The sequence below is a fragment of the Panicum virgatum genome, chromosome 2N (assembly GCF_016808335.1).
Source record: "Panicum virgatum strain AP13 chromosome 2N, P.virgatum_v5, whole genome shotgun sequence".
In the NCBI taxonomy this organism is placed as follows: domain Eukaryota; kingdom Viridiplantae; phylum Streptophyta; class Magnoliopsida; order Poales; family Poaceae; genus Panicum; species Panicum virgatum.
The window spans coordinates 11,568,391-11,589,467 of NC_053146.1; the positions used below are offsets into that span (position 1 = coordinate 11,568,391).

Genomic DNA, 21,077 nt, shown 5'->3' on the forward strand with positions numbered 1-21,077 from the left:
AAGCGACAACAAGTCTGAGGCTGGTACCAGCTCAGGTACGCCCTGTACGAAGCCTCCGTGTGTGCAGGGGTCGCAAGCGCCACGTTCTCCTCTGCCTGGTCCCAGCCATCGACCCAAGGTTGCACCCTTGTCACCCACATGTTGGAGAAGGGTTGCCCAGTCCTCGATAAACTAAATATTGAAAACAATTTAGTCAAATATGATTAGTTAACTATACAATGCATAGTCACTGAAATAGTATATGAATTGTTACCTGTGGTCATGGCGTTCGACCCGATCCAATGCTGACGGCACAGGATACAACTGCCTTTGACCGAACTGTCTCCTGACTCTGTCCGGGCAGTGAGCCTCAATGTAAACGTCGTACACCAACGCTGTAGTTGTCATCCAAAAGGCCTGGTCCTGAAAGCAAACCGAAGATATCCCGATCGGTGCACGAGTGTTTATAGCCAACTCGGAGTAGGGCTCCCACACGACGTCTTCAGGTGTCAACCGATCAAACTCAGCCACAAATTCAGGATAGGCCCGACGAGACTGTACGTGGGCCCAATTCTTCTGCACAAAATTAATAATAATATGTACAAATAAGAAATACAAAGAGGGTGAAATAAAGCAACAGAATTGCCAACAGAATAGTACGAGTAGCAGTCATTTCCGTACCTGACGAGCGTACCAGAGAGTCCCCATGGTGGGCCTATCGTCCTCGGTGTCACCGTACATATCCAGCTCATACGGTGAGTGGTCGACAAGTGGGCGACCAATTGCTATCCTCACGTACGACCAAAGCTGTAGCAGAATCGGACATCCTGTAAGAATTGCATTGTGCTTATTTTGCACCGATGCCTTGCAGAGGCCACGGTACGTGGCTGCAAGTACCGCTGAACCCCAACTGTATTGAGGCATTTCCTCCACAGCTGTCTCTACGATCTCCTGTGCGTAAGGCACAAGCACCCTATCCACATAGTCCCCGTGAGTTGTTGAACATTATGTATCCAAACAACCACAACAGGTATGCCTCAAGGGATCGAGTGACGCTATCCTCATCAGCATCATATGCCAAATTGTCGGGCTGCATAGAAAAGATGAACATTTATGAGTACGAGATCAATTATAAAATAAAACCATAACTGCACTAGTCAAAAGCATAACTCTAACATTAATCATAACAAAACAAGGTATGTACCTGGAACTGCAGGATGCATGCCTTGGCAGGCCCTGTTGCTTTTTGGTGTTCTTCTACATCAATCGCGATGTCAATATTTGCAAAACGCTCTTCTAGATCGTCCAACCACGTAGGCGGGACGACACGAGGCCCTACGGCATCCCCACTAATAGAAAGACCCAGCAGCATCGCAACGTCCTGTAGGGTCGGTGTCATCTCCCCACAAGGGAGGTGGAAGGTGTTTGTCTTAGGCCTCTATCTATCAACCAGAGCCGTCAGTAGGGACCTGTCCAGCTTTACTGAACCACTCTCAGCAAGATGACCTATAGTAAGAAGACCAGCCTCACTCAACCTGAAAAATAGAATGATCAAAGGTAAGTACATTATGTACGAAACGTATATGAAACAAACGTATTCTTAGAAACATAATCCGACGACATATCACCTGGGCACCCATCGTGGGTCAACAGGAATAAACTCCGCTGGTGGACGTGGACGCAGCACGTTAAGTTTCACGCGCTGAACCACTGCAAGGAAGGACCGGTGCGACGAGTCTATGACTCCGTCAAGTAGAGCTGGCGTATTTTCGGCCATACCTAACACAAAAAATATAAGTTTTCTGCATTTTCTACAATTTTTCTACATTTTTCTACAATTTATCTTAAATTTTCATAAACTTTTCTAACATTTCTTGCATTTCCTACAATTTTTGTACAATATATTTTTATAAATATATTTTTCTAATATTTTCTAAATTTTTCTAATATTTTCTACAATTTATCTTAAATTTTCATAAACTTTTCTAACATTTTCTTGCATTTCCTACAATTTTTACAATATATTTTTATAAATATATTTTTCTAATATTTTCTAATTTTTTTTGCATTTTCTACAATTTATCTGAATGTTCATATACTTTTCTAACATTTTCTACAATTTCTGACTATTCCTCGAATTTTTTTCTCGTATTAAACAACTAATTAATACCACAAAATTGGTTGGTAAACCTAATTGGTTTTTCTAAAAACTAATCTTAATTCTACCTAAATTATATTAAAAACATTACCTAAATCGCTAAAATATCATTACTGCTGCATACACTAATTATAGAATTAAACATAAAAAAATTTAGATCGAGAAAGTTGAGAAATATTTATTACCTGCGGTTAGGATCCAAAATCCGGCAGGGCTTCGCCGTTACAACTCCCTCCCTCACCCCTCCTCTCTCCCTCCCGCTCTCTGGATGTCGTGGGAAGCAAATGAGGGGGGAGGGGGGAGAGAAGCCTTTTTATACAGTGTGGGGGAGCCTGCCGCCCCCCTGCCGGGCGGCAGGCCCCTGCCGCCCAGTGGAGTGGCGGCATTTTATACAGTGTGGGGGAGCCAGCCGCCCCCCTGCCGCCCAGCGGAGTGGCGGTAGGGGGCCTGCCGCCCGGCAGGGGGCGGCAGGCTCCCGCCAAGGACCTCCGCGCAAATAAATTTTTTTTATTTACATATCAGTCCATGCCGCCCTCCTGCCGGGCGGTAGGGGTATAAAACTGTAAATTGTGAAATTGAAAATATATTTCTGTAAAAAATGTTTTTAAAAAATATAAAAATAAAAAAGACGCCGCCCCTAGCTGCTGTGCAGCTTGTGATGAAGAAGTCGAAGTGCTCGTGACGGGGCTGCGAAGGGTTTTCGTGCTCTTGGCTCTGCGGCCAGTCACCTCCGCGGTGGCGCTGCTGCGAGTCGTCTGCTATACAGTCGCCATCCGCAGTGCCCCTTGCCCTTGGTCACTGGCTTTTCCTCCGTGAACACCGCACCGCTCTAGCTAGTTCGCCTCTCGCCGGCCCGGCGCCCCAGCCCGCATCGCTGCCCCCCTCCGAAGACTCCCGACTTGCTAAAATGTAAAGTAGTGTCGATATGAAAAATATAACACCCTCCAATATTATAGGGATGTAACAGTTAAGTAGGAAAAATATGTAGTTGCATTCGACGTTGGTTTCCCTTTCTTCACTACTAAATACTAATCCATTTGCTCTTAGGTTCGACCTATTTTACCTATCTAAAATTATACGATGCGAGCTGATATCAATGATAAGACTTAGAGCAATTCGAAGAGAATAGCTATCTTCCTAGCTAAACTTAAAAGTTGGAATCCAAGTCTTAAAAAAAGCCTTCTAAATGGTAGGGAAACCAACAGACTATCCATTTCCATTCTCCAAATCCCAACTGCACCTTCAATTGTCCCCTTCCACACACACTGACTTGTGGGTCCCACGCGTCATCTCCTTCCTTCCCTTTCCCTTCCGCTGCCATGCTCGCACCTCGTACAATCGGACGGTGAGGGTGCACCCTGGCACTGCGGCGAGGTCGTCGAGGTCACCACCGTGCTACTGCTGCCGGTGGTGTGGGAGACGGACGATGTCGCCACCATGGAGTCTGCACCCAGGCGGACCAAGATGGACGTGGACCTCAGCATCATCAAGGTGGACAAGGCGTGGCCACGGTGGGCGTGGTCGAGCTGGCAGACAGGTGCAGGCTGCTGTGGCGGACGATGGAGGAGGAGCTAGAGTGGGGGCGCGAGGCTGGGCCGGCAGGAGGAGGCGGAGAGGGCAAGGTCGCGGGGCCGGCAGCAGTGGGAGGAGGCGGGGCAGGGGAGCGGGGCGGGCGAGAGGACGGCGGGAGGGCGGAAAGGGCAGGGATGGCGAGTGGTGCAGCTCGGGATAAATGCCGAGCGCGGGGTTCGGGATGGCAAGCGGGATAGCGAGGGAGGCAACATAGAGAGTCTGTTGGATGTTGATTTTAAGGAAGTTTAGCTATTTTTAGCTATTCTATCTAATTTACAGAGTCTAAAGTCCACAACCAATCAAACAATGTGTCTTGAGCCAAACTCCATCTACTAGACTAGAATTGATGGATGAGAGTTGTCTCCACCTTAACTTACATCATCTCCAGCAGCATTCCCTAACTCAACTGTCACATTGCAATAATTTGTGTAAATATATTGCTCCATACTATAGATCTCTTTTATTTTAGCTTTTTCTAATAATTACGGGGACAAACCAATAAGATAAAATTGACTACCGGACACCGTTCGAAGGTGATTTTTGCTCTAGACCATAAAAAAACATAGCTTTGCCAAAGAACATAGCTTTGCCGAAGGTGATAGGAGGGGTCATCACCGCCGGTTTCAAAACCAGCGGTGATGAGAGGGGTCATCACCGCCGGTTCATAAACTGTTGGTGATGAGTGCACCCACCGTTGGTGATGAGTGCTCACCACCGCCGGTTTGTGGATGGAACCGGCGGTGAATGCCATTTTTCCATAAAAAAATATTCATATAATAATATTACACCGTTTGTACAACATATATAATATATCATTATAGCAGCAGAATTCAATCACATGAGCTCATACATCGAGATTAAACGAAAGGGTTCATACATCAAGATTAAAACAAAGAGTTCATACATCAAGCCTAGTTTTTGAGCCTCTCTCTGTAGCAAACTTAACAAGCTGCCCATTACTCTCTGGCTGGGCACTTGATATGATCCTAGATATTAACAATGTGACTTATTACATGGAAATTGGACAGAACATACATGACTTCAAAATTCAGAAGATCATGCAAAATGTCAACAAGACATGAGACAATCAGATTTGTAAAAAGATGAAAATACATGCACAACATCCTTAGCCGAAGAATAAAATGCAAGTCTGAGAGAACTGCAACTATTTTACCGTGAAGGGATCATGTTGGAGGATTTCCAGAGCCACATCATCCCTGTTAATTGTAACTGAAACACCATTAGCATGATACCGTTTATAACATAAGTAGAAGAATTCACATCATGTGCTATCTGTCAGGTTGTGAAACCAAATCAAAACAATGCCAGATTGTTAAATTAGCTGAGAAATGTGCAGATAAACTTATGGAAGAAAGGTAGATGGGGCAAGAAAATAGAAAACAAGTTTTTAGGTTATAATAGTACTCAAAATTACTGACCATAGAAAAAAAATTGTTTTAAAAATCAACAGGTCATGTCTTGCAAACAAGGGATCATTAAAAAGAATGACTCTAACATACACAAAGACAACTTAAAAAAAAGACAGCAGTACAACCCAATAAATTTCAAAAAAGATAACTAGAACAAATAGTCTTTATTATTACATTACTCCAAGGTTCTTCAAATTGGCCACCACATAATAGAATGTAACACTTTATTGGTCAAGCATAATAGAATGTAACAGTTTAATTAAAAATAGATTTGGCCTAACTTTACTAATAAATCAAACTAGATGAAGGAATGATGGCATGAGAAAGGAAAGTACCTGAAGCTAAGGAGATGGGATTCCGTAGTAAGTGTATTCCTGTGGAATATCTTGATTTCTTGCTAGCCTCTCCAGTATTAATTCTTACACATTCTGGAAGGCAATTCCAATATGCTTCCGCATTGTTGGATACTAATGAAACAAAAAGGGTCATGAGTCATGACAGATGTCAGCACACCTAGGTAGCGCTCATCTAGAAGTTGTGCCATTCGATCAGCCCTGATATGCAGAATCCAATTAGCATATTATATTTGGTAGAGTATTATGTAGTACTTCTATATTCTATAATATTACTACCAGACATCAATATTCACAACATCAGGATTCTTCCTATAAAGCTGCAGAAGGCATAGAGCAGCCTTCTTTCTGACAACAGGACGGCCACTACTTGAAATCTGTGACAACATAAGATGTTTCATTAATAGAATCATTCACAAAACAATGAAAGGGAAACATAAGCAATAGAACATTCACTCACAAGAAGTTTCTGGACATCTGGGGCTAGTGACTCAGAAAATTCTTTCCCACCAATGTTACCTACCTGAAAAATATTTTAGTAAAAGATATAACACATAATGGACACTAAATGGTGCTAATTGTGCAGGAAAGTAAAGTAAAAGCCTTGAAAGCTGCGGCAGTCTGCATGAGCTGATGAGATTGATACCCCTAAATCATTCAAAATGGTAGGTCTCATTGGCAGACTGTTGCAATCAGTCACAGTTGAGACAATAGACAGCAATGCCCACGCGACCAAAAGATGTAGCTGGACAAAGTATAATTCTATCAAACGTCGAACAGTCTGAAACTAGGACGGCTCAAAACTACACCGCGGAACTATCCTCCCGAACTGACTAGTGACTACCAATCAGCAATTCAGCACCACGCAGCTCCTCAATTATCGTTCAGCGGGGCATTTCGAGCAAAATACCCAACGCCCAACCAATCAATTACACAAATGCATTTGCAGCTAGCAACCTGCAGCATCAAACAAAAAACTCTAAGAGAAGGGAGGGGAACAAGCTAGCGTGACATTCTCATTTTTGAACCGCGTGCAGCGCCACCACTCCGTGCAGCGCCGCGCCTGGCCGGCCGCTACTCCCCGCCGCCGCCGCACTAGCTGCGCAGCGCCGCCGCGTCCGCACCCCCACGCAGCACGGGAGGAGAGTCATGGAGGGGAGGGGATCCGTGCGCCGCGCGGCACTGGAGGAGACGCGGGGAGAGGAGGGGCCCCGTGGAGGAAGAGGGGAGTGGAGGGGAGGGGAAGGAAGACAGGAGACGGGAGAGGGAGGGAGATGGAAGATGTGGAAGGGGGAGACATACAGGAGACGGAGAGAAACCAGATATGAAAAAAAATTGGCATCACCGCCGGGTCGTAATATGATCCGGCGGTGATGTCTAACTATCACCGCCGGTTCGTATTACGACCCGGTGATGATGTTTGAAAACTTATTACCGCCGGTTTGTAATACGACCCGTTGGTGATGAGTGACTATCACCATCGGGTTAATTTAGAACTGGCGGTGATATACTATCACCGTCGGGTTGTTTCAAACCGGCGGTGATGAGCCGTTTGCAATGATCATATCTGTAGTAGTGTCCCTCCACTCAAACATCAAAATGGAACAAAATTTTAAGATTAGAGCAAAGTTGTTTATAGTTTTGTACACAAGTTTCTTCGGGCACAACAAGTGCTCAGTGTTCACACTTGATCTAGCACTATTAGATACGTCTGACGGCATTAAAAGATGAACCCACTTTGCTAACCCCACGGTGTTCCCAAAGGACGGGTGAACAAATTCAATTATATATTTTCTTTACGATGACCAGCAAGTTGTACTAGTTACACATGGTGACAAACTCAATTATTGTATATCTAGTTTTATATTAGGGCGCACTTGTACTACTAGTCGACACAAGCTAATAATTAAGGCGTAACCAAGTCGATCTTATCTTCATCTCGCGCATGTTGGATCCAGTTGGTCTTCTTCGGTGCTGGTGAAGTTCGCTGGAGCTAGTGTTACGCTGCGCGTGGTGATGTAGGGCTCGACAGCAATTGGCGCTTGCTTGGATCGATCCGGTGAGATAGTAGTAGCACTCGATGAGATTTCTATCATTTACTTCAGTCTAGTTTTTGCTTGGATATTGGATGGTAAACCATTCTTGGATTGTCGCATCATTATTCCGATCCAGATACATTGAATATAAGGTCTGATTTAGCGCATCTGTAAGTCTACTCATGCAGATCTACAACCCCTGCAGATCTCCAAGCTGCACAGCATACACAAGCAAGCTCTGTCACTAGATGAATACCCTCCTCCCCAAGCTTGCGGAGCTGGTGGTGGGTTAATACAACTTGCAGAAGGGTGTAAAGGGAGAGATCAAGGAACTCGAGAAAGAACTGACCTACATAAGTGCAGCCCTCCGCAAGGTATCTGAGGTGCCGGTAGACCAACTTGATGAGCAGGCAAAGATCTGGGCTAGCGACGCAAGGGAGCTATCTTATGACATCGAAGATGCTGTTGACACCTTCATGTTGCGTGGCAAGGGCCGCGAGCAAGAAGGCCAAGACACATTCAGCCTCAAGGGGCTCTTTGCTAAGGCCACCAATTTGTGCAAGAAGGCCAACAATAATCATAAGATCCACAATGTTATTGAAACGAACATGGCACCATTTATGCCATTTCGAGTGATTTTGGTGATCGAATGACAACACAACACTTGGACTAATATGATTGTTAAGATGACCATTCTCAGGCTTTTAGGTTCAAGTGATGACAAAGAGAAAGAGAAGATACGCGTAGCAAGGCCCGAAGGGCCGCCCCTACGGGGGTTCCGCATCCTGTGTCAGCCTATAGGCACCGGTTGAACCGACGGTCCAAGAAAGGGCATCGGTAGATTGGTCGTACTGTGTACCAGAGACGATGTCAAGTGCCCAGGAGAAGTTTCTTCAGCACCGGTTCAACCGACGGTGCATTGACGTCAGCAGAAGAGAAGAAGGTTGTGAGTGACCAGTTTAACCGACGGGCAAGTATCGGTTCAACCGGTGGTCACTGTGTCAGCAGTAAGAAGTTCAACGGCTACTTCATGTCTTAGAGTGACCGGATGAACCGACGCTACCCCTGCCAGAGGCATCGGTTCATCCGATGATACGCAGATTTTCTGCTGACCATTGGAACAACGGCTACAAGACTTGGTGGCCTATATATATGCCTCACCCCGGCCATTTGAAGATTGCTGGAGTTGCTGGACATCCCACACACACCCAAGACCATCTCCAAGCCATACAAAAGCATCAAGATCATATCCTTAGCCCTTAGCACACTTTGAGAGTGTTGTGTAAAGGATTAGCTCTTAGTGAGTGAGATTGCAAGGCTTCGAGCCTTTGTGCTGTGGTTCATTAGCGAACCAAAACAAGAGCATGGTGCGCCGGCACCTTGGAGCGTGAAGTTCGCCGGCAACGTCATCGACCCTCCGACTTGGTGTGGAGTGGCGACGACATCTTTGTGCGGGGGACGTGGAGACACCCATCCTTTGTGGAGAAGCTCCTTAGTGGAACCCGGGGCCAATGTGACCGTGATTGTGTTCACGGAAGAGACTTGGTGGCCGAGTAGCAATACTCTTAGTGAGTGCTACAACAATATGGATGTAGGTGTGCCTTTGTGGCTAACCGAACCACGGGATAAACACCCGCGTCAAGAATTTGCTATCTCCTATCCCGCTCATTAAGCTTCCGCATTTCATACAGGGGAGGGTTACTTCAATGAGCTTATTAATAGAAGCTTGATACAACCCGTGGGAGACAATAAAAGTCCCTTTGTTGTGTTTGGAGAGATGGAGGTGTATGCTTGCCAAGTACATGATATGGTGCTTGAGCTTATTATCAAGTTGTCAGCTGAAGAAGGCTTTATTGCTATCACTTCATTGTCAGATGGTGGACAAGCAGGTGTATCTTCGTTGCATCAGAGGGAGATTATCAGGCGGCTATCCCTCCACAACAGCAGCGACACCAATTCCTCAATAAATGAAAGAAAACTTCTGTCGAAAATGAGGTCACTTGATGTCTTTGGCCGTGCTGATTTAATGATGCCATCCCTGTCAAGATTTCCTATTCTACATGTACTGCAACTAGAGAATTGTTCTGGACTGGATAACAATCGTCTTAAGGATATCTGCAAGTTGTACCTCCTTAAGTTTCTACGGCTACAGGGTTTGAAAGTCTTTGATCTCCCCGAGAGTATTGGCAAGCTGGAGTCTCTGGAAACATTGGACATTATGTTGGAGTAATGGGCTTGGCCCATTTATTCTAAAGCATTAAAAAAATTTAAAGCCCACTATTAATGCTAGGGAATCAATGTTTAATTCCGTACCGGGAATTGAGGAGGATCTCAACCGACTTAAAAGGTGGACTTCTTGTACACCACTTGTGAAGCCGGTAAGAGGAGGACGGTGAACCACACGCGCGCGCTCGCTCGCCTCGCCGGGCCGGGCCGGGCCGGGCCGTGGCCGTTGCCATTCCCCTCATCCATCCTGCACCAGAGCACTGAGGCAACTCGGCTCCTCTCTTCTCCCTCTCCAGTTGCAACAACTGAGTTCCCCAACGCTAATTTCTGCGCGCACGTGCAGGATAGGCGGGCAATCAGGTTTTTGGGTAACGCTTTAGCGTGACTGCTCAAAAATACTAAGGCTTTGCCCGATTGTACGACTACTTCCTGGTGGACGAGCCGAACGACTACGTCGACTACATTCTGGTGTGACCGTTCGTGGGACTGCACTGCGAACTTCTTCCTGCACCGATTTAGTTCGACTACTTCGACTGAGGCCAACCGAGTAGATGTCTACTCCAGTTGGTAACAGCGCAGCCAATGCCTCCGGCAACGGCCCCGCTTTAGGGTACTCCCTGAAACTTTGGTTATTTATATTGTTTATGCTTATATGTGTGATAAGTATAAACATGTTCACATGTTTTATTTTACTCCTTAAAGTCATAGAAATATTGTTAGTTTATACATTTAATTTTGGAATTAAAATATACCGAAAATTGCCTAGATTTCTAACACATTAGAGGCGCCGATCATGAATTAGCGATAATGTTACCACTGTCTTTTGGTAAACTAGGAAAACTTGTCCGGCTTCACGCTGAAAGAGTGGAGCTGCCAGATGGTGTGAGTCTGGAGAATATGAAATCGCTACAAGAGCTGACTGGCATATGCGCTACCTTGCACGCCGTGACAGAGATTGGTAAACTGGGAGCACTAAAGGCCCTTGATATTAGCATCGAGGAAACTTGCAATTCAAAGGAATTGGTTCACACGTGCCTCCAAATGTGCCAGAGTTCATTACAAGTATTGGTGCTAAAAGCTCCATTAATTTCTTTTTCGCTGGATATGTCAAAGCTTCCTCCTGGTCTCCAGACCTTCATGTGCAATAGCTACTTTAGGGCATTCCCCAGGTGTATTGATCCGTCGCTCTCCTGTCTCACTGTAATGTCCATCGGGCTGTGGCGTGCGCGTGTACAGCCTGAGCACCTTGACAAGCTTGCTGAGCTGCCATCTCTTCGCTTCCTCAGGATAACCTCACCACTTCCAGCGGATGAGCAGGAAAAGCTCGTTATTTACAGCAGCCCATCTATATTCCCGTGTCTAACGGATCTTCGGATTTCGTGTCCCTTGTTGTTCCTTGAGTTTCAACCTGGGGCTATGCGAAAGCTTCAAAAACTTTGCCTTGGATTTGACGCCAGAAAGACCGCTGAGCATTTTCAGACTAATGACTTCGATTATGGATTAGAGAACCTCCCTTCTGTCCAACATGTCGTCATTGAGTTACGGGGGCGCGACCACCCCGAAGCCCAGGATGCTATTAGGAGGACAATTAACGATCATCCCAACCATCCGTCGCTTGATTTTTCCTATATGTAAGAGTTAAAGGTAAGAGCTGACATCTCTGCATCGAGATAGTTCAGTTTTATGTGCATGGCTTGTCTGCTATCCCCGTGCAGTATTTCATTTGTCATTCAAACTGTTGTTTTGTCACTTTTTTTTTACATTAAGAACATATGCTGTCAAACCAACTGCAAATCTTTTCTTTGTGTTACCCTTGTTTAAAACATAGTGGAGTACATTATTAAGGTTTCATTCTAATTCTGTTGGTTCTTTTGTAGGACAGAAGCAGCTTACGAGATTTATTGCTCGTCATGTACTCAGACATTGGTACGGGATTAGAGGCTAAGTGTGTTATATTTTCCATGATGAAGTCTATTGATATGATGTTTATGTCAAATTCAAATGTTTTTTACCATCCGTCATTTGTTTTGAATAATTATTCTTATCATGTACTTTATTGTAATAACTATAGATGCATTATCATTGTGTTCTATTTTGGATATCCCATCCACATACTGTATCAAGTTATTCAATTCGGTGGATTGAGTCTGAGTTAATGTTTTTTTAAAAGGAATTAATGTTTGATACATACTCCCTCCATACTTAAAAAAGAATGTCGTTTTGGACAGCGACACGGTCTCCAAAGCTTAACTTTGACTTCTTATTTTTATAAAAATATTTATCGCAAAGTTATATGTTTATACTTTTAGGAAAGTATTTTCCAAGACAAATCTATTCATATGATTTTTGTATTTTGAAACTCAACAATTTAAAAGTTATTCATAATTTATGTTTCCAATGTTTGACCCAAACTTTGTCCAAAACGACATTCTTTTCGGGTATGGAGGGAGTAGCTACCGATTGTGACCCAATACGTCTTTATCACTGGGCTGTGTGTCCTGAAGTTTCTTAAATAATGGAAGGGAACAAAATTTGCTCCAGTTTGCTATTCCAGAGACCCAGACCACGCGGTGCCTGGGTGAGGTAGCCTAGTCTACGGTCCCCTGTTAGTTGGCGTCCATATGATCGATTCTCAGACAACGTTATATATTTTCTTTTTTAGTATGTTTTTTGTTGTTTTCTGCTAAATATTTTTCAGAGAAAGGGAAAAAAATTTGATAAAAAATTTGACAGGAAAGTTTTGAGATAAAAATTTGAAGAAAATTTTTATCATCCAAAACTAAAACACTCAGGATAAAAAAAACTTTTGCAGAGAAGTTTTGAGATAAAAATTTGAAGAAAAATTTTCATCCAAAACAGAAAAAACTCAGGGTAAAAAAAACTTTTGCATCCACAAAAACCAAAAAAACTCGGGTAAAAAATTTTTGAATAAAAAAAGAGAAAATCAGATGGAAAAAAATTGTAAAAAATTTTTGAAAAAAGAGAAAAAATTCCACTGACCTGGATGGCGCGCCGCCGCGCCGGGCCTCCCCCGCCGGCGGCGCGCCTCCCCGCCGCGCTGCTCCCTGTGGGCACGGAGCCCGCCGCCACGCCTTCTTGCTGCACCACTCCCCTCCGTCTGCTCCACCGCCGCTGCTAGCGGAGCCCGCCGCCACGCCGCTCCCCTCTGTCCGCTCCGCCGCCACCGCTCGCCTTGGGTTGGGGGGGGGGGTGCAAAGCTCCCAAGAGAGTCAGATCCAGAGAGAGAATGAAGAAAGAGAAAAGAAGGGAGGGGCGCGTGCATGGAATGGGTGGGGCCGCAAGCGTGGAGTGGGTGAAAAATCGACCATCACGGGCGACTGCAATTTCAGCATTGGGTGCCTGGGTGGATACACCAACGAATCTGCTGCCTAGTGACACTAAGGCCAAGGCCCATTCCAGGTGGAATGATGTGGCCCGTATCGAAGCCAGGTCAGCCTGGAACGCATCCTGTCATCCCACCCTACGGATCAAATCCTGCCCGACGCGAGCGAGGGTGAGAGGATACGGCGCAGCGGCGCGGCATGGCACCAACGGCGACCACCCTCTCCACTGCCTTCATTCTCACTGGTAACACGTGAACCTCCACTTCCTTCCTTCTTCTCCCCCTCGCGCCTGCTCCCTAGGGTTTTTGTTCTTAAGGTCATGAGTTCTTATTCTTCGTGGGTGGCCGGCGGCGTACCGAGGGAGGCCGGCCGCGGAGCCCAGAGATCTCATTCCCTGCCTTGGGAAATTTGACGCTGCAGCTATCAGGCAAGCAGAGGAATCGCAAACCGGGATTCAAGCGGGGGCATACCAGAGGTAAGTGGGTGCTGCCTGTTCTATATATGCTTGTCCCTTTAGTGTTGATTCATCAGATTGTAGAGAGAACTAAACGAGGTTCACATCAGGGGCGAAGCCAGAACCTGGAACCACCGGGGTCGGCCCTGTTAAATACCGGGGTCAAACACGTGTATGAACAGTGCTGAACAGTATTTTTTTCCTTTGAGTTGACGGATTTCGTCGGGGTCCGGCGACCCCAACAGCAAAGCGCAGCTTCGCCCCTGGTTCACATGTACTCATCAATGCTCAAAAACTTTTGTTTTCTTTAGATCCATAGGTCGCTGGACAATACGCCATTGCTTTTGAGATGTGGCATGTAGTGTCAAATTGTTGTTAAGGAAAGGGAAATATGATTCTTTTTCTTTTTATATTCTGATGGTGTCTTTTTTGATGTGTGGTTCAATCTCTTGGAGGGCCACACAATTAGTGAACAGCTTGACAAATCATGTTGAAATTTGCTACTGTAACATAGAGTACATGAGTATACAGACAGAGTACATGAGCATACTAGAATCTGGTCTGTTAAAGTTTTACAGCTGCTTCTACAAGCCCTCTTGTCTGTGTTCTTTTTCTCAATCTAATTTACATGTATGGATGATGTAAAACACGAGTTGTTGGGCTTGAGGCCCTCTGATCTACTTGTATTTTGTCAAATTCTGAGCTCAGCTCATTATAGAATCCTCCCAGATACATGAAACACTTTAAAATAAGTTGTTGACTGGTTTTCTAGTAACACCAATAACATCGGATGTTATTTAAGCAGCAAAATATACACATTGTTGAAACTAAAAGTTACAGTTCTTCTAGCTATATCTGTATATGGTTATTCTAGGTAGTCAAATTTTTAGTGGGTACTTTTCTAGCTACTGTTAGTTTCAGGAACCATGATGGTGTTTTTTTCGATGTGTGGTTCAATCACTTGGAGTGCTACAGAATTAGTGAACACCTTGACAAATCATGTTGAAATTGGACATTGTAACATCTGGACAGGAATACCTGGCGGATTTGGCTCCAATCAAGGTTTAGGGGTTTTACAAAATTGTTCCTCCAATCAAGGTTTAGGGGTTTTACAAAATTGTTCCAATATATGATTAGAGTCATTCCAATCTCAGCAAAAGTAACAACACTACAAAGATCTGGAAAGCATAAATTTACTTTCCTATGTTCTCGTGAATGTTGGGGGAGCCACCTTCGGAGGACGAGCGAAGGCATGGCGCCTGAAGACCCGAAGCCCGAGGACGATGATCGCGTGGCGCCGAGGTGCGAAGGTCGGGGAGCGAAGCATTGTCAGCGAAGGTCCTCGAGCGAAGCCCTGAGTTTTCGAAGGCTGACCCTCGGGGGGTCGCGGTGCGGGACGAATCGGACAAAGTCCAGGCGGTGAAGGCCCGCGGGCGAAGGCCCGCAGTCGAAGGCGCACGTACAAAGGAGGAACGGATAACTCGGACGGCGGAGGCCGAGCCCGAAGGTCCGTCGGGAAACGTTACAGCGAAGGTCTCAGAGCTACGGGGAGCTCCACTTGCCAGTCCAGCTGTAATCCACTGTCGTGACCATTGTTGTAATGTTACCTTAATGCCCACATAATATTCCCAGATCGTAGCAGTTAGAGGACATTACGGCAATTTCACACCGGCGGGTAGTTGAGCCGCCGGCTATAAATACCCATGTAACCACCCGTGATGGGACATTGAATACAAAGATTTATTGCCCGTGCTTTGATTTTCATGCCATTAGGCTAAGTGTCGTTTCACCCTCGAGGCTTCGCTCTCAACGAATAGGGCTGTTGTGATATCCCTTCGCCCTGAAGGATATCTTACACCAACAGTTTTGGTACCCACCCGCAGTTCGTTCTGACGCGACCACATGGCGGCGAAGAAAAAAACCAACACCGGCGCTTCGACAGAGGCGAAGGCTTCGACGGAGGCTCGGCCTTCGGCAAACGACGCCTTCGTCACGACCAACAACTGCGAAGACAACAGCGAAGACACTTCCGTCGACGACCTCGCTGACGGAGAGCCCTCGTCCTCTCCTTGAGGGACTTCGCACAGCATTGGAACTCCAACCTTCCAAACAGCCACATTCGCGCCTGGGACAAGCTCCACACAGAGTTGTCTGCTGCGTTTCGAACGCCGAAGCCAGACAAAGTCAACTCGTGTGACTTCCATAACTTGAAGCAAGAAGGCTCCACCTTGCAAGAGTACCTTCACCGCCTCGTCAGGCTTCGCATGAGGGCTCCAGACATGGCAGAGAAGATCATCATCGACACCACGGTTGCGGGTTTAAGCCTCGGCCCGTGCGCATAGTTCCTCGAACGCCGCAAGCAAAAGACCCTCAACAGGTTCTTCAAGATAATGCAAGAATATTGCATCTCAAACAAGGGCAAACAGCGAAGACTAGAAGGGATAAACGCGCAGAGGGCGCACAACCACGACCGATCGAGGCCGCACCAAGCTGAGCAAGCGAAGACCTCGAAGGTCGTGAACACGGTCTCCGGCGATGAAGCGTGTGACTCCCGTCCTCAAAACAACAGAGGAGGGAGGAGCGATCAAAGCAACCCCAACTGCGGCCGCGGAGACAACACCGGCCGAAGGCAGAAAGTCCCCTACTGCTGCATTCACGACAGGGACAAGGGGCATTGGACGAGCAATTGCCCCCTCGTCAAGGAGAAGAAAGAAGAATTCGACCGAAGCACTAACACCCAGCCGCCGAAGCCTGTCAACTACACCACCCACAACAACCAGCCGCGAGGTCTGCCCCCAACTACCTAGTGGCAGCCCCCGCGACAACCCCACTGGACTTCGGCGTATCCAACACTCTCACCATCCTTCCCCACTTCCATTACAACCCCGCATACACACCTCCAGCCCTCCCAGCCCCTTCGGCACCCCAGATCCCACAAGCACCCACCCCTTCGGCGCCACAGTAAGCGTGGCAGCAACCACCCACACCAGAAGCCCCCACCTACCTTCCACCACCACCAAAGCTAGAACCCGGCACAGTCCCAGAAAGAGCCAACGATCCCGTTAGAGGCATGGTAAATGTTATCAATGTCATCTCTGGCGGATCAAACGAGCCTGTACATGAGACAAAGAGGCAGAGGAAAGAATACCTCCGCACGGTCTCGCATATATGCGAAGGCAAACACTTCCGCACACCTTGGTCCCATGTTCCAATCACCTTCTCCGAAGCCGACCTCAGGCTTCAACATTACCCCCATAATGATATCCTCGTCATTCGTGCCAACATCGGCAAGAACTCCGTGCACTTTGTCGGAAATGATGTCGGCCGGATTCTCATCGACAATGGCAGCTCCGCAGACATTCATCAAAATGGGGCTAACAGAGCAAAGCCTGCACAAATCTTAGTACCCTCTCATTGGCTTCGGAGGGAAGAAAATCGAGGCCCTCAGAAAAATTGAACTCAATGTGACCTTTGGCGGAGGGAACACACAGAGAACAGAGCTTATAACCTTCGATGTTGTAGACATCACTTACCCATACAATGCCATCTTCGGCCGCAACACCATCATCAAGTTCGCGGCAGTCATCAATCAGGCATACCTCTGCATGAAGATGCCAACGGCCGGAGGAGTCATCACAATCCTCGGCAACCAGGAGGAGGCGAGGAGGTGCGAAGACAATGCGGCATGTGCGACGAAAAACATGCACGCAATCGAAGCCGCAGACACCGAAGAAGAGGAGGAGTCGAAGCCCTCCAAATTCGAGCAAGCGCATAAGGCAGAGGGGGTCAAGCCGGGCGAATACACGAAGAAGGTACCACTCTGCGAAGATGTCCCTGATCGCGTAGTAACAATCAGGAAGGGCCTCAAAGAAGCTGAGGAGGCAAGATTAATCCAATTTCTGAGGAACAATCAGGATTTCTTCGCATGGTCATCTTTGGACCTGCGAGGGGTCAGCAGAGAAAACATGGAACACTCTCTGAGGGTGGACCCGAAGGTCAAACCACGATGCGGGAGTCATTTGTGAAGTCCGGAAGACCGGAAGAAAGCAGTCCAAGGCGAAGTCCAAAAAGTGCTCGATGCGGGAGTCATTCGCGAAGTGCAATACCCAGAGTGGCTAGCCAATGTGGTCATGGTCCCGAAGAAGAATGGCAGCTGGAGAATGCAGAAAGCGTAGGGTTCTAATCCCCCCCCCGCAGGCTTATATAGTGCAGGCCGCTCCACTCAGGCGCCCCGAGAAGCGCATCACGTCTAGGTGCAAAGTCAGTTGTGCTCCTGCCCATGCGTGAAGAAAGTCAAAGCGACTCAGGGGCATCACCATCTTTTCGCCAAGAAGCCCAACCACCTCGTCGATTAAATTGTTGTTTTTTGTTTTTTAAAAAAATTTCCCGAGAAAAGTATCAATTCTCGAAGTATAACCGTGCCCACGCCAAGCCTGGGACGTTTCTTCTTCTTTTATCTTTTTTTTTTGGCACTGCAGGAATTTCGGTCGCCCTCGCACGCTCGCCCGCCCGAAGGGTGGCGCTTGAGGTGGCATTCCACGCGCCAGATTGTCGAAGCTCCGGGTCCTCCAAGGAGCACTCGCAGCCTCGAGGGGCTATTGTTGGGGGAGCCACCTTCGGAGGACGAGCGAAGGCGTGGCGCCAGAAGACACAAAGCCGAGGACGATGATCGCGCGGCGCCGAGGTGCGAAGGTCGGGGAGTGAAGCATCGTCAGCGAAGGTCCTCGAGCGAAGCCCTGAGTTTTCAAAGGCTGACCCTCCGGGGGTCGTGGTGTGGGACGAATCGGACGAAGTCTAGGCGGCGAAGGCCTGCGGGTGAAGGCCCGCAGTCGAAGGCGCACGTCCAAAGGAGGAACGGATAAATCGGACGGCAGAGGCCGGGTCCGAAGGTCCGGCGGGAAACGTTACAGTGAAGGTCTCAGAGCTACGGGGAGGTCCACTTGCCAGTCCAGATATAATCCACTGCAGTGACCATTGTTGTAATGTTACCTTAATGCCCACAGAATATTCCCAGATCGTAGCAATTAGAGGACATTACGGGGATTTCACACTGGCAGGTAGTTGAGCCGCCGGCTATAAATACCCGTGTAACTGCCCGTGATGGGACATTGAATACAAAGATTTATTGCCTGTGCTTTGATTTTCGTGCCATTGGGCTAAGTGTCGTTCACCCTCGAGGCTTCGCCCTCGACGAACCGGGTTGTTGTGATATCTCTTCGCCCGGAAGGATATCTTGCACCAACAGTGAAACTCTACCATTTTCTTTAAAGTTTAGATTATGTTCTAACCCAGATTGTCAAATTCTGTACTTGAATTAATCTTTGTTTCTATGCTTTAGTGTGCCTTATATCAGCCGTATCGCCGTGCAGTATTTTGTTTGTGATTCAAACCGTTGTTTTGTCACTTCATTTATTTTTTGCGCCAAGAAAACATGTTGTCAAGCCTGCTGCAAATCTTTTCTTTGTGTTACAGTTGTTTAACATAGTGGAAGTATGAAACAATTACATTACATTAAGGCTTTATTCTAATTCTTGTTGTTTCTTTGTATAGGATGGAAGCAGCTTATTGGATTTGTCGCTCGTCATATGCTTGTTACAGGGTTAGAGACTAAGTGTGTTCCATTTTCCATGAAAGCTATTGCTACATTCATGTCAAACTCAAATACTTTTATGACTATTCATTACGTCTTTCAAATAATTACATCATGTACGTTTTTGTTTTGTAATTGAGGATGGATTATGGGTGTGATCTATTTTGAACATTTCATCACATACCGTACCTTAAGTTATTTGTAGGATTGAGTGAGAGTCTGAGTCAATCATTTTTTGTAAGGAATTAATGTTAGATACATAACTACAGGTTGTCACCCAACAAGTATCAGTGCATCTTGATTCTTGAGGATGCTTAAATAATAAAAGGGGATAAATTTGCTCTGGATTGATATCCCAGAGACCCAGACCGCGCACTGGGTCTGGATGGATGCATGAACAAAACAGAATTAATGATCACAGCGTCGATGATGCCGTAAGTTTCCCATGGAAATCTTTGTAGCAGCCCGTTTCTTAAATCTTGGTTTCACGAATGGTCGAAGTTATACTCCTGATTGCTTCGGTGCTAGATCATTGTAAATGTTTTGCCCTAAACTGTTGCCGGTCTTCTGCGATGTATACCTGCTCTGAGTTTCATATGATTGTAGTAGCTCGATACACTACTACAAAAATAATCTGCAGCAACGCTCCGATTTTTTAGAGGTGGATCAATTTTGCACCCGTTCCTACAAATGAAAATGGCGCACTGTAGCAACGGAGCCGATCCTAAAATCAATATCTACCCCCCTCCCCCCCCCCCCCCCCCGAGCCCACGAGCCCTTGAAAATGCGTCCATTTGTAGGGGGTAGGCCGGCCCTACAAATCAACTTTGTAGGCGCGGTCAACCCACCTGCCCGCCCGTACAAATATTTTTTCAATTTATTCTGGCTGATTTGTAGGGGCGGTCAATCCACCCATCCACTCCTACAAATATTTTTCCAATTTATTCTGAAAAATTGTTTACTTTCAAATAAATTAAACTATTTTAAATTAAACAATTTACCCGCCCTTACAAACCACGAAAAGAACTACCAACTGACCGTCCGCTATACATGGGTGGACCGACCGCCGTTTAAGATGTTCGGACATCCAAATGCCCGCACGGACAACTTCGTGCAGGCATTAGGATGTCTGAAAGTCTTAAAGGGCAGACGGTCCGCTAACATTCACAATTAATATTGAAATGAAAAAAAGAACTACAGTTTCACATTCAAATCCACTCATTTTCATTTCCATATTTTTTCTAAATAGTAAATAATATTCACATATTTTCATATCCATACACACACACACCCCACTTTAAAAAAAATATTCTACTCCATATAGTCATTTTGACCACCTAATACAAGTAAATCACATCTAAGTATGCAAACCTTAAGTAAATTTGAGCTCAAATGGTGTGTAAATAAAAAAAACCACCAATATTTTCCCAATCCCCTCAAATTTCTCTATTTCTAAACCGTGAAATGAGCTACAGTAACAATGTAAGATGAGAGGATAAAGTTTCTAACATTTAGAACTATTGGATGGACGGGGAATCAAAAGCCTTCACAAATTATGGGAAAAATGAGCATGAACTTCCCCAACCCGAGTCAAGAACAGCAAGAACAAAGGAGTTGAATGGCTCGGGCAGGGGAGGAGGAAAGGGATAAGGGGTCACGGACTTTTCGTCCCAGTTGGAGCCACCAACCGAGGCTAAAGGATCCTCATTTGTTCTGGTTGGTAGCTTCAACTGGAACCAATGGACTAAGGAGCCTTTAGTCTCTATTGGAGCCACCCACCGGGACAAAAGAGTGTCTTTAGGTCCTCATTGGTGACTACAATGGGGACTAAAGGCCTCTGCCCCCCCCCTACGGACCCGCCTAGTTGTTGGACTCGGAAGTAATGCTCTCATTGGTCCCGGGTCCAATGGCAGCCGGGACTATTATGTACTAATG

General features: G+C 46.3%; 2 protein-coding genes and 2 long non-coding RNA genes across 5 annotated transcripts; 3 read left to right on the top strand and 1 right to left on the bottom strand.

Annotated features, from left to right (window-relative positions):
• Positions 1–4,499: 4,499 nt before the first annotated feature.
• Positions 4,500–6,089, bottom strand: LOC120659743. The gene is made up of 3 exons (XR_005669158.1): positions 5,953–6,089; positions 5,475–5,869; positions 4,500–4,926 (listed from the first exon to the last, which is right to left on the bottom strand). It is a non-coding gene; the product is annotated as an uncharacterized LOC120659743 (long non-coding RNA).
• A 1,248-nt stretch (positions 6,090–7,337) lies between these two features.
• Positions 7,338–8,162, top strand: LOC120659744. The gene is made up of 2 exons (XR_005669159.1): positions 7,338–7,551; positions 7,734–8,162. It is a non-coding gene; the product is annotated as an uncharacterized LOC120659744 (long non-coding RNA).
• Positions 8,163–9,221: 1,059 nt separating this feature from the next.
• LOC120659738 (disease resistance protein PIK6-NP-like) lies at positions 9,222–11,881 on the top strand. The gene is made up of 3 exons (XM_039937963.1): positions 9,222–9,748; positions 10,537–11,398; positions 11,632–11,881. The coding sequence occupies exons 1-2, from the start codon at positions 9,306–9,308 to the stop codon at positions 11,387–11,389; spliced, it is 1,296 nt and encodes a 431-aa protein (XP_039793897.1). The 5' UTR covers positions 9,222–9,305; the 3' UTR covers positions 11,390–11,398; positions 11,632–11,881.
• Positions 11,882–12,973: 1,092 nt separating this feature from the next.
• On the top strand, positions 12,974–19,318 carry LOC120659741. 2 transcript variants are annotated; one of them, XM_039937970.1, is made up of 4 exons: positions 12,974–13,342; positions 13,519–13,573; positions 14,585–14,614; positions 14,651–14,987. In XM_039937970.1, the coding sequence occupies exons 1-4, from the start codon at positions 13,002–13,004 to the stop codon at positions 14,654–14,656; spliced, it is 432 nt and encodes a 143-aa protein (XP_039793904.1). In that variant the 5' UTR covers positions 12,974–13,001; the 3' UTR covers positions 14,657–14,987. The 2 variants fall into 2 exon arrangements, with proteins under 2 accessions (XP_039793904.1, XP_039793903.1); XM_039937969.1 differs by lacking the exons at positions 14,585–14,614; positions 14,651–14,987 and adding an exon at positions 19,103–19,318.
• Positions 19,319–21,077: the final 1,759 nt, after the last annotated feature.

Excerpts from the sequence above, each read along its gene's own strand:
- LOC120659738 (XM_039937963.1), top strand. The coding sequence starts at position 9,306 with ATGGAGGTGTATGCTTGCCAAGTACATGATATGGTGCTTGAGCTTATT. Across the intron at positions 9,749-10,536 it reads CTGGAAACATTGGACATTAT|AGGCGCCGATCATGAATTAG; the intron begins GTTGGAGTAATG and ends CTAACACATTAG.
- LOC120659741 (XM_039937969.1), top strand. The coding sequence starts at position 13,002 with ATGAAGAAAGAGAAAAGAAGGGAGGGGCGCGTGCATGGAATGGGTGGG. Across the intron at positions 13,343-13,518 it reads CACTGCCTTCATTCTCACTG|CTATCAGGCAAGCAGAGGAA; the intron begins GTAACACGTGAA and ends TTGACGCTGCAG. Across the intron at positions 13,574-19,102 it reads CAAGCGGGGGCATACCAGAG|GATGGAAGCAGCTTATTGGA; the intron begins GTAAGTGGGTGC and ends TTCTTTGTATAG.